This window comes from Phoca vitulina, unplaced genomic scaffold (assembly GCF_004348235.1).
Source record: "Phoca vitulina isolate PV1807 unplaced genomic scaffold, GSC_HSeal_1.0 scaffold4, whole genome shotgun sequence".
Classification (NCBI taxonomy): Eukaryota; Metazoa; Chordata; class Mammalia; order Carnivora; family Phocidae; genus Phoca; species Phoca vitulina.
This window is the reverse complement of record NW_022589707.1, coordinates 7936296-7949598: the sequence shown is the minus strand read 5'-3', so window position 1 is coordinate 7949598 and position 13303 is coordinate 7936296. Positions and strand designations below refer to the sequence as shown.

Here is a 13303-nt window from a genome sequence, read left to right as displayed (position 1 = left end):
AATAAACTTGAAAAAATACAAAATAATGTTAGAAAACATTCATAGGAGAAAAATCTTGTAGAAATGATTTTGAAATATTAAGTCATGAAGAAATACAAAATTCTACAAACGTTCCCCAGAAGGGGGAAAGATTTTGGAGACTAGACTTGTAAGCTTAATGATTTTACCCAGCAAAACTTTTAATTGTTATTAAACAGATTTTGATGTTACTTATACTGTATCGGGAACCAGATATAGTAGAGTTTAGGGTAATTCTTGTTAAGAATGAACCCAATAAATAATGCTCCTCATTTTTTATTATTTGACCTGTCATTGTCTTTTAAGAGAGTTGTAGCTGAGAAACAGGAGAAAAGAAATCAGGAGCGCCTGAAACGAAGAGAAGAAAGGGAGAGAGAAGAAAGAGAGAAGCTGAGGAGGTATGGAGTGATTAATTGAATAGTCCAAGTATGTGAAGTTGAAGGTCCCTGGCTCTAAAAAGAGATGTGATTGATACGGGATTTTAGGTGTTAATCTAGACATGGGAGATTTCTGTTTACTTTTGAAAATATTACCATGTGAAAGTATTTATACAAATATGTTAAGTTACGGCCATTTAAGTCAAGGTGATTTCCTTCAAAATGTGTGGAAGGGTAAATAGTCACATCCTTATTTTTTGTAAGATTGACTACAAAGCTTTTCTAGCCTTCTGATTTTCATAATGGCTAGATTTGTACCAGATTGGTATCAAACTATTTTCATTTTTGTGATATACTTTATTCTTGACAAAGGTTTGAGTTTTGGGGTACCTGGCTGGTTTAGTTGGTAGAGCATATGGCTCTTAATCTCAAGGCTGTGAGTTGGATCCCCACATTGGGTGTAAAGATGATTTAAAAAAATAAGATCTTAAAAAAAATTATTTTACATCATACTTTGATTCTGTAATTCCTCAATTCTAGGAGGTATAAACTATTAAAATTGTATAAATAATAGCCAGATGTATGCAGTTCTTTTTATATTGGCATTCATTCGTTCATAAAACCATATTCTTCATATTTAGAATGCTTAAATATACTGAGTGACTTTTACCCATTGACAACAAATTGTGTGGCATCATGGTGGCAGTATTCTTTGAATTCATGTAAATAACTTTTTAAATAACATTACAATGGACAGGTATGCCACAAAAGAATTACCTACAGTTCTAATTTATGGTGTTCCCTTAATTGTATTGCATATCTCTGAAATTTAAATACTCTATCTCCAGCAGATTTTGTGCCTAATTAAAATCCTTTATAATATATGACTTGATCACGCCAGCTTTCCCCAAGCTTTGAGCATGTTATATTTATTTCAAGATGTTTAACTTTGTGTTACATGGCTTGTAGCAGGTAATATTTTTGCACTGTAATGAAAAAATGAAACATAAGTACATATGGATATTTTACCTTTTTAGGGGAAATGCTGTCATCATCCATTGATAAATATGTTCTTCATTTACCATAATTTTTTATCTCATAGCTTTATCACTATTCTCTTTTGTGTACACTGAGTTTCTATGGGAATCGTGCTCAGCATTTTGATATAAGACCATATAAGTGGCATTAGAAATCTCAGTTTGTTAAAATTCTGTATGTAGTGCCACTGATATATATGATTCAACTGAAATGATAGTTGAATGAGAAGGAAAAATTCTTTGCCATGACTATATTTTCACGTCTGTAGATGACAAAGTATATCACATCTTACTCCTTTGTTGCCAGCTGACCGATTTCTTTTAACATTGATTATAAAATGTAATGCTATTTCAGAAATGTTTAAATTTTTTTTTAAATCTGTGAACTTGAGGAAATACTATAACCAAGAATGAAAGATGAAGAAATCATAAGGAAGTACAGAGTTAAGCAAGGTGGGATTCCAACTGTGGTATTGAAAAGGATAATGATAAAAATCACTGCCACTTACTAAGTTCCTATTATCTATCAGGCACGGTGCTAAGAATTTACCTACGGTAGTTCATCTAATCCTTATAATCCTCCTGTGAAATTTCTATTACTGTCCTTGTTTTGCAAATGACAGGCAAAGCTTAGAGAAGGTTTATAATCTGTCCAGGTCACAGATAATGGTGCAGCCAGAGTTTTAAAACTTGAATCAGGCTGAGTCAAAAGCCATCCTTCAGTTGTGCTATGTATTCCCCACAAAAGACACCTGTGGTTTTCTAGTACCCATAATATTAGCCATTACTATTTATTGAGTGTTAATTGTGTGCTAGGGAATCATGTGTCTTTTTTAAGAAACGGATGTTGTAAGATTGAATTGGGTGTTCTAGGGATTATAGTGTGAGGTTGCAGTTTGAAAGTGAATACATCTCAAAAAAAAAGAAAAAGTGAATACATCTCAGATTATAGAAAATTTTCTCTGTTCCCAGAGGGAAAGAAGAAATAACCGAGATATAAATAACAAAGACTTTTTCCCAGGTTGGGAATTGATTTCTGGAGAATTAGTGAGTGGTGATGTACCATGTTATAGTCTCCTAGGAGCATACTCTTTTTAAAAGCCAGGTATCCTAGTTAGGGGATTTCATATGCCAAGGTGGGAAAGTCTGTATAATTATGGTGTATTTTGGAAAAATTTGTGTGCATTCATACGTGCCTTATATTTATAGAATTAATAAAAAGATTAGGAATCAGGAAGAGTGTAATTTTAACAGTACATTGTACTTTGTCTCACTTAATTCTTTTTTTCTAAAAATAGATATTCTTTTTTTAGGTCTCGATCACATAGCAAGAATCCCAAAAGGTAAGCATACACAAAATATACATAACTAGTGAAGTTGTTTGTTTTTTTTCAGAGGTAGTTTTTATAGATTAAATATCTTTTAAAAATGAATGAGAATTACTAGGTTAGTACTCTTAATTCTTTTGTAGTTCAAGTTTGGGCATTGTGTTTTAAGATGAAACTGGTTAGAAGGTACTCGTGAACTATAACTTTATCAGAGTAAAGTTATATATAGTGTCGTGGTGTTAAAAGTAAAGCTAAAAATACTGGGGTGCCTGGTTGGCTCAGTTTGTGGAGCATATGACGTCTTGATCTTGGGGTTGTGAGTTCAAGCCCCATGTTGGGAATAGAGCCTACTAAAAAAAAATAAGGAAAGCTTAAGAATATTTTAGAATATTTCTTTAAAATCTTTAGAAGCGCAGGTTAAATACACGACAATTTATTTTAAAATCATTTTGGGTGGTACATGTCAGAAACGCAGGTCTAAGAGGTTATACCTGTTGAAAATATAAGTAGGTTAAGTAGTGGAATACATTTTTTTAAAGATTTTATTTATTTGAGAGAGATAGCGGGCATTGGGTCGTGGGGTGCAGGGCAGAGGGAGAGGGAGAAGCAGACTCGCCACTGTGCAGGGAGCCCGATGAGGGGCTTGATCCCAGGACCCTGGGATCACGATCTGAGCTGAAGGAAGACACTTAACCAACTGAGCCACCCAGGCAGCCCTAACTGAATACATTTTTGAAAGAAGGATCCATAGTGGGTTATTGAAGAGAAGCTAAAATGCTTATTAGTTTACATCTTGATCTTCACTTTATATGAGTTTATTATCCCTTTGTACATTGATGACAAAAAAACTTTAAAATTTTGACTTTTGGCATTAAAATTTGAGGGCTTTTTGAAGACTTTATAGTTTTTACTAGTTGCTGGTAATTTTTTTCTAACTGAGAAAGGTGGGGAAAACGTGTATGTCATCATTTTTAATACTTCATGTGCAGTTTCCATGAGTCCATCCCCACCTAGAATGCCCTTTCTTATTGTCAAGTCCTACCATTTTTCTTGTTCAGATCACATCTTTTTGAAACCTTCCAGGTACTCTTATCTCTAAAGAGTAATTATTTCTCGAGAACTTTTCCCTATAAACTAGAGCATTTGTTGTTATAAAAGAAAAACCTGCCCAGTTGTGTCAGCCAATTTATATTGTTGTTTCTGAAATCTAGGATGAGAAATAAAAACATTGGGGCACCTGGGTGGCTCAGTCCTTTAAGTGTCTGCCTTCAGCTCAGCATGATCCCAGGGTCCTGGGATCGAGCCCCGCATCGGGCTCCCTGCTCAGCGGGGAGCCTGTTTCTCCCTCTCCCACTCCCCCTGCTTGTGTTCCCTCTCTTACTGTCTCTCTCTCTGTCAAATAGATAAATGAAATCTTTAAAAAAAAAAAAATAGAAACATTAATTGGTGATACTGTTCTTATTTACCGGTTGATTAATGCAAATTAGTCCCTTTGTTGAATAGATACTTACTTAAACTGTGTACATAGAACATCTTCAGATATTGAGGCCAGATATTTAATTTCTACTGTTCTACTCCCAGCTACTTGCCTCGTGATTACAATAGCCTCTTGACTGGTCTCTTAATTTCTGTACTTGCCCAGTTCTCTTCTCCACCTGCCTTTCACACATCAGCCAGAATGAGCCCTTTAAAAAGTGAAACAAATTACATCAGCCCTCTTTTCAAACTCTCCAAAGGTGTTCCATTTCACTTAGGAGAAGTGGAAATCCTCGCCATAGCTTTTAAGTAGAGTGATCGATCTGAGAGTGGGGTAGGAACTAGTTTATGTGTTTGTCAGCATATTTATTAATAACTTCCCCTTGCTCTTTATATAATTTATCATTGAGAGCATCCTGGTTTGAATTATGAGGTACTGGGTCATCCTGCCTGTAGGTAAGACCCCTGAATTATTCCCCTTGCTCACTTCATTCCAGCCAAACAGGTATCTTTTAGTACTTCAACATTCTGAACTTTCTTCTACCACAAGGCCTTTACACCTGTGTTCCCCCTACCTGAAGCACCCTATTTTGAGATGGCTGATTAGCTGATTACCTTATTTTATCTTTGCTTAGATGCCGTTTTACCAGAAAAGCCTTTTCTGTCTATCCTTTATAAAAGATTATCACCTCATTTCTGTCCATTTTTACCTCCTTAATATATCATTTCTTTACTAGCTGACGTATCTTTGTTGACTGCTAACATATCTGTGTGGACTTCTTTCTGGAGCATAACCTCCATGAGGTTAAGGACTTCGCTTTATTTGCTGCTCAGTCTTTTTCTAGTACCTAGAACAGTGCAGTGTACACCCAGTAAATACTTAAAAAAATTTTTTTTTGGATTTTATTTGAGAGGAGAGCGAGCGGGAGAGCACGAGTGGGAAGAGGGGCAGAGGGAGAGGGAGAAGCAGATTCCCCGCGGAGCAGGGAGCCCGATGCGGGCCTGGATCCCAGGACCCTGGGATCATGACCTGAGCCAAAGGCAGATGCCCAACGACTGAGCCACCCAGGCGCCCCTAAATACTTTTTAAATGAATAATTGTCTAGAATTTTTTAAAAGATGAATGAAATTATACATTGAAAGACATAGATTCATTGTAATAGCTCAGAATGAGTGATTAAACAAAATACCATTTAATAAAACTTGGATTGAATGAATTTTCTTTTCCCTATGCTCCTTTTCAGAGATACTTTATTGTTGAAGTACTCAACTGTGGTTGATGCTGGGTCCACTATATATGTCGTTCTTTGAATATAATGTTGACATAAGCTGAATGCTTTTAAACTTCATTTAACAAAATCTTCACTTGAAAGTGAGCTGTTTGTAAATTGTATCACCTGAATATGCTTTTGAATTTATCAAATTATGAGAAAATATCACATTCTTAAAGTGACTCAGTTTTTAACAGCTTTATTGGGGTATAATTTACATACCATAAGTTCACCCATTTAAACTGTACAGGTCAATCATTTTTTAGTGAATTCAGAGTTGTGGAACTGTCAAAGTCAACTGTAGATCGTTGCCATTACTCTTAAAATGACCTTTAGAAGAAAGTTGCATAGCTTTCTTCCTGCTTGTTTTCTCTCCAGTGTTTTATGTCCTCTGCACGTGCCATTTCAGCCCTCAGCCCACACTATGTTGTTAGTTGCGTGACACAGCGGAGGCTACACAAGTGTTTGTCTTCTGGCTTCTTCAAAACATTTTTCCTTTTCTCTACTGTTCTCATACTTTTTTCAATTCCGATAAAGTTCTCTAAACTGATTTATGTATGTTAGTTTTTTCTCCCAATTTAAGTACTGCTTTAATAGAGAACTGTGTTGATTATCCTGTGACTAAGTATATTGTGGGCATTTAGACTTATTTTGATGGTCCTGTCACCTTTTTAATTCAGAGTTAGTGACTTATCATAAACAGTAGTCTTTCTCCTGCCTCTTCTCACTTTTATCCATATCCATCAGGTACATACATTGTTTCTAAAGTATACCAGAAATCTGAGAAGTTTAAATGAAATACAAATCCATAAATCATCTAGAGAATACAGTCCAGTCCTTAGCATGTAGTAGTGTTATGGATTGTCCTAATTTTTATATTTTTGGATGTAAATCTGTACAATATTGATTGAGCTCTGAGACTAGTGTTTCATTTGTATTTTGAAATTCTAGTATGTAGTTAATATGCCACCATTTTATTCTGGTGTAGATGTAGCTGACTTGAAATAGAACTGGCATTAAGTCAGGTTACTGAGATAGCATCTGTCTTAAAAGAGGCTTTAGCAAAGGAGAAATGCATTGCTGAGAAAGCTAAAAACTAAAGCCCATGTTTTTTGTAGGTCCAGGTCCAGAGAGCATCGCAGACATCGCTCTCGCTCTATGTCACGGGAACGGAAGAGGAGAACTCGATCCAAATCGCGGGAGAAACGCCATCGCCACCGATCCCGCTCGAGCAGCCGCAGCCGCAGCCGCAGCCACCAGCGCAGCGGGCACAGCTCGAGAGACAGGAGCAGAGAGCGATCCCGGAGGAGGTACTGAGGCATCCGTGAGAGGAACGGAACTACCTTTATGGTTTAGAGGTGGAATACTAGTGGTTTGCAACTTGCATCTGGTCACATGTACACATTTGTGTGTGAGTGTATAACATTTTTTTTTTCCCTGATTATATGGGTAGTTAAACAATACACTTAGGAGCCAGAGTAAGAAATTGGAACCAATATGTGCTACAGAGGTTATTGCTTTTTCTCTTAGTGTATTTTGGAAAAAAAGTACTTTGTGGGCAATTTAGGTACCAATACTCAGTTTTTGCAGTATGTACTGGTGGATTATGGGTTCTGAGAAGCCCTTTCATTTAAAGAGTTTAGCTTTGTTTGACTTACTGTTTTCCAAACTTCTTTGAGCTGGTGCACTTTTTCAGAGCAGACACATTCTGGTATGTTATTTCATCTGCACTCTAGGTATACATTGCTATAGACAGTTAGCTTGGTGGGGCCAATTCAGAATCTTGAGGTTAGACTTTCTTGGCATGAAAATTTGAAAGGTGCAAGGAGGGCAGATCTAGGGTGTGGTGCGTTGAAGGACCTGAATATCTGTTCAGGACAAAGGATTAGAATGTGATAGAGCCTTAGCACTCAAAACTACATCACCAAGCTCCCAAAACTTCTCAGGTCACAAGATGGTCTTTAAGCCAGGTCATTTCTATGGAACATAGAAACCATGCGTACAGTTGCTTTTTTCATGACAACTCTTCTTAAGCATATATGTAATAAACCTTTTTTGAGTGCCTAGCACCTACTAGTCTTAAATTTTCTATCGATTACTCTCCATAAAGCCCATGATAGAATTCCCAGAAAGCTGATAAAAATCTTTTGGTGGGGGTGGGGGAGAGGACAGAAGCCTTTCCTTGAAACCACTCACTCAAAGAGTTGGTGAATAGGCTTTCACTGAATATTTTCTTCTGTTCTTGCCTTGTTCCAAGTAGGTCCTTTTCCCTCCCCCAGCTTTATTGAGGTATAATTAATTGACAAAATTTTAAGATATTTGAGGTGTACTTTGTGGTGATTTGATATATATGTACACACACGTTATGAAAGAGTTCCCACCAGTGGTTAATTAACATATCCTTCACCTCAGGTGTTTATCCTTTTTTTTTTTTTTTTGAGAACATTCACGTTCTACTCTTATTAGCAAACTAGTTCAAGTAACTTTAATCAAAAAGAATTGTACACTTGCTTCTATACTAGGCCTAGTAAAAAATAACCAGGAAGTATACTGTGATTGAGCAACTTTATTCAAGTTAGAACACAAGACTAACATCTTTGATAATAAACAGACCCTTAAAGTGCTAAAGTGTACATTCAGAGTAATATGGGAGTTTAGATGAGGGAAATACCATAGAAATTAAAAAAGGCTTCAGATAGATAGTAGGTAAAACCAGGTAGTAAAAAGATATTCGAGATGGAGTAAATATCACAGACCAATGCAGAGAATGAACAAATTCCCCCTGAGATTTACCTGCGCTGTATGTTTTGAGAGTCACCCTACTGCTTGATGGAAGGTCTAGAGAGTTTGTTTTGTGAACTTGCCCCAGGTAATTGTTTCTGGTATCTGTGAACTCTCGAAGGGAGGGGCATGTCCCCTCACCAGGGTTGTGTTATCATAGTCCCCAATGGTTCCTGCATTTATGAAGTTGTATAGGACATATTTCTATCCTACATGACACCCTTAATATTTTCAGCATGTTTATAAACAGGTTTATTTTTGTAAAACTATTAAAAGTTTTTGGTTTTCTCAAGAGCACTTCTAATCTCGACAACTTACTCTCTTTCAAAGCAGCCTTCTGTGTTTTTACCAAAAATAAGCAGCCAATTGCTATATCTTTGAGTTTAAATTTCAAGGTAAAAGTCCTAGTTACAAGTCTTACGGTTTGCTTTTTCCGTAACTGTGAAATAGTGGTATGATATGATTCTGTTGGTGACATTTCCCTGGCAACAGTTACCTTAATAAATGAGGACTTACCTGCATTTTTCTACTTCCTGGTCTGTTCAAACACCTAGTGCAGTCTTGAGAGTCAGACTACTTGGGTTCAGTGGCCTTGGCCAAGTAATCTCATTATCCTGTCTTCCCCCCCCCCCCCCATCTTTGAAGTACCTGTGTTATTAGGATTAGTGGTAGTTTGAATGACATAGTGTAAGTAAACTGCTTATGGATGGGACGTTGTAATCCCTCACAGAATCGTAGTTGATGTTCATCTCATGGTTATTTTCCAGTTAGTACTGACCTCTGAGACTTACCTGCAACTGTGTCCTTAAGTCTTAGGCATCATTTCTCTCCACATATTCTATTCTTAAAAAGATTGTGGAGAGAATTAGTGTAACCAGACATGCACTGTGATTTTTTTTTCACATCTTTTTAAAATCATGCTTATTAAAACCTTAAGGTAGAACATGCTCCAAATTGACATTAATTTTTGAACCTTTTTGGTTGAATCCTCCTTATTTCTAAAACTGAGTATAGTATTTTTTCCTGCCTTAGAAGTTCAAAGTATTACTTGACCCATGCTCAGAATTAGGATCTAAGGTCTGGTTAAGTGAGATTATATATAAAGTACCAGGTCACTTGTAAAGAACCAAGTAAATGTAATATATATTACTGATTCATTCTAGATGTTGAAAGTATAGATTTTATATTCTGATCCCATAATATCCTTTGATTTTTCCTTCTGATTGAATCTCTGCTAGGAGCTTGTTATCACTTACCTTTCTTAATGAAATTGGGTATGGGAATGGAGAGTTGGTATCAAGAAACTGTTATGGTTAATCAAGATATAGGGTGATCATCTTTCTGTGTCTTCCATTCTTATTTTTTTCTCTTGGTTGAATGAGCTCACTCAGGAAGAGTAAAGAAGATTTCAAAAATAATAAATGGTTATTTAAAGCCATTTCATTGACTAATTCTCTTATCTAAGTCAAGTTTTGGCAGACTGTTGCCTGCAGGCCAAATCTGGCCCCATAGCCTGTTCTTTGAATAGCTAGTGAGCAATGGGTGGTTTTTACATTGTTAAAGGGTTGATAAAAAGAAAAGGAAGAAGAATACCCCCTTAAGTATTTACACTCTGGCCAGACAGCAAAGAAAAAAAGGTTTGCTGACCCCCATTCTAAGTCCTTAATTTCCACCCAGTTTGGCACCTACACTGTTTAGTTAACACTTCCACTTTTTTAAGGTATTGTCTATATACTATTTTTATATTAAACACATTTGCCATGAATTAGAAAACCTTTATGATTACCTCTGAGATGATAACATCCTCCATTAAGTCATTATTGTAGCTTATGGTTTCTGACCCTTAACTTGTTTTCACTCATCTCCCTTGTCAGATTGGGTAGTGCTCTTTTCGGTCAGAAAACTGGCTCCTCTGTCTTTCTTGGATGTATTCTGTATAACTTCAGCTTTCAGTACCTTAATATTTATCCGATTCTTTCATTTGGATATTGGGTTTCCCAACACATTTTGCTCCTCAAATTAATATTTTTCAGATCCTCAAAAGAAAGATTCAGAGACCAAGACTTAGCATCACGTGACAGAGACAGGAATTCAAGAGACAGATCACCTCGTGACAGAGATCGAAAAGATAAGAAGCGGTCCTATGAGAGCGCTAATGGCAGATCAGAAGACAGGAGGAGCTCTGAAGAGCGCGAAGCAGGGGAGATATAATTAGCTGTGTACATATCCTCAATCCTTAAGCTTCCTATGGAGTTACATACTATTGTTTAGTTTACAGCTGTTGGGGGTAACAGTGAGCAGTTCCAGACTCCGATCCAGATAGGCTAGATGCACAGTATCTAACTTGATCTGAACTGAACTTGTTTCCCTGATGAAGCCTAAAACTACATCCATAGTTTCTGGTGAACCTGTAATGCGATTCTGAAAGTACAGTTTTATATAATAAGATGCCGATATCTTTATTCTTTCTAGTAGGAGTGATAGTGAACGAATTGTGTTGCTTGCCTTGGGATTTTTTGAACATTTGTAAAATGCTGTCTTCCTTTCTAGTCCACAAACAACAGCTTCAGAATTTTTCTTTTTAATTCTTCTTCCTCTGACTTTTGTATCCCCTAATACCTCCACCCTCTAATTATAAGAGAAAGGGGGAGCAGGGAAGCAATATAACTTCTGTTCTAAGGTTCTGTTCCCATTTATTACTAGCTGATTACAGAGCATTTATACTGGAAAGTGTATTAAATACTGAGAGTTTTTGTTTTGTTTTACGGTGCCTATTTAGAGTTGGAAGTTGAACAGCTGTTGCATTACATACTTTGCTTTTTTTATTGAAATTTTGAAATCAAACATGTCTTGATTTTTCTGTTCTATTGAATTGCTATGTTCAGGATGTTTTGGAAAGGGGGGTGGGGGCAGGGACTCTTTCATAAGCACTTGTTTTATTTTGTGTGTGTGTGGAGTATAAAGGCTACAACCTTACTGTAAAAATTAATAAAATGAAACAATCACCACCACCATCATTAAACTGTAACTTGTCTAGTAAATTGTCACTAGAACTATTTGCTGTGGGCCATTTCTTCTGTTACATCTTTATTAGTGCCTTACTGTGCAAGGCACCAAAGGAAATAAATATATACTTGCCAAGATGAACTGTTGCTCCACCTGGGCCCCTTGCTGACTGTATTCCAGCTACTTCAGGGCTGTTTGTAACAATTGCTATGGAGAACGACCAGACCTGGAAAAGAAATTGGGTTTTTCTGTTTTTTTCATTCAGCAAACTAAAATAAAGACATCGTATACTCAACATAACGAGAATAACAGTTTCTCCACTGAAGAGCTATGTACCTATTAGTGATTTTAAACAGTAGTTGGGAGGTATCCCTTGTGATTCTAGAAAATCTGGGAACAAAAATACTTGAGCCAAGTTAGGGTCTGTATGATCACCTTCTAACAAACAGTTGTCTTTGGTTCCCCAGTTGTCTTTGGTCAATATTAAATTGGCAAATTTAATATGACTGAGATACATGGGCCACAGAAAGAAATTCTAAGTCACAAATTTACGTCTAAAAGGGACACTCACCAAGTTTACTAAGCTGTGTGTCATTAACTGAAGGTTTCCTGCCATATGTGGTTGTACACACTCCAGTTGATGCAAAATTCAGTCTGAGACCCATCTCCCCAGTAGCCCATTTTCTTTTACTCTTGGTTTCTGAGAAATTTTTTTTTTTTTTTAAATCTCCTTTGGATTTAGTACCTTGGGGTGTGGGAGTAAGATCAAACAGGTTAAGCTGGTAGATACAAAACGACTGTGACCAAACTCCAAAACATTGGAAAATGTTTTAGCATTGTTTAAGTGAATTTTTTACTATCTCTCTGCCTAATTGTATAAATGCTTATTAGCTGTTAAGGCAGTTCTAGTTTGTAGGGCAGTACAGGCTCCACGACTCAGCAGGTCAGCAGGAGCCAGTGACGGACATCATCATCTCGGGCTGGGCTCCCATGTTAGAGCACTTCAGCTGCCTGGCTCTCTAACAATCTCATTTTAAAAATCCTTTCAGAATAATTCTGTTGCTTAGGTACTTCTAATATTTGGACTTCGGGATAAACGATCTACATTTTAAATCATCACCCTTAAGCCAGGCAGCTAGTCTGAATTAGAATAACCCTAAAATCTCATCTGTAAGAAGGTGGAAGAGGGGTCAGTACCATATCCTCCATACTGAGAGGGATCTTAACACCAAAGATGATCAGGGCATTGTACAGCTGTCTTCTACCCCTATTTTCTAAGCCGTATTTTCTGCAGCTATCTGGACCTTAATCCCTGTATCTTCTGGAGCAAGGAGCATGATGGTGAGGTCACAGTTATCTATAAAGTGCCACCACCTGGTATGGAGGGAAAGGTGGCAGCAGAGGACACTAGGCTTGCCTCATCCCACAAACACAACTATCCATTCATCCTAAATACCCCAGAAATCAACCTTAAGACTGGCAGACCAAACTCCACAAGTAAAACCGAAGGTAGGAAGTATAGAGATGGAGTTTGGGGAGAAATGGGTCCTGGCTGCTGCAGAGAGGAGGGAGCCCTGGTTATGGAGAAGCTAGAGAGAGGAACACATGGGGGAACACAAAAGGAGAACGTTTCCTCATAACCATTGGTTTGGAAAGTGAGAGGAACTGAATTTGAGTTCTTGCAACCAGTGGGACTTAAAGCCAGATGTTTGTTAGCAGGCTGGGCTCCTGGAGAGTCCAGTCTGGAGGCTTCGCAACTGCTCTTGGAAAGAAGGCAGGCAAACAACCTAGGGACAGACAGTGTGGAAATAGTGATCTGAAGAGTGCCGGCGGAACCCACAGGTGGGGGGGGGGGGCGGTGTGGAGATTATTTTATCTTCTTGGAGCGTGACCAAAGGCAGCATTCACAGAGATACAGCTCCAAGAACAAAGAAGCTGGGCTGCCCTTGCCTGCCCTTGCCCTCCCACACGCCTCAGTATAAACACAGAGCCACCTGCAGGAACTGGCT

General features: G+C 37.5%; 1 protein-coding gene across 5 annotated transcripts in view; it reads left to right on the top strand.

The window, feature by feature from the left end:
- LOC116630726 (putative RNA-binding protein Luc7-like 2) overlaps positions 1–13105 on the top strand; it is a 62771-nt gene extending 49666 nt beyond the window's left edge. For 3 of the 5 annotated variants that reach the window (XM_032401471.1, XM_032401475.1, XM_032401473.1), the window contains 4 exons: positions 325–416; positions 2746–2775; positions 6626–6817; positions 10322–13105. In XM_032401471.1, the coding sequence (XP_032257362.1) occupies positions 325–416; positions 2746–2775; positions 6626–6817; positions 10322–10499 (492 nt within the window). In that variant the 3' untranslated portion in view covers positions 10500–13105. The remainder of the gene's footprint in view (positions 1–324; positions 417–2745; positions 2776–6625; positions 6818–10321) is intronic. The other 2 variants (XM_032401472.1, XM_032401474.1) reach the window with 1 other exon arrangement.
- Positions 13106–13303: the final 198 nt, after the last annotated feature.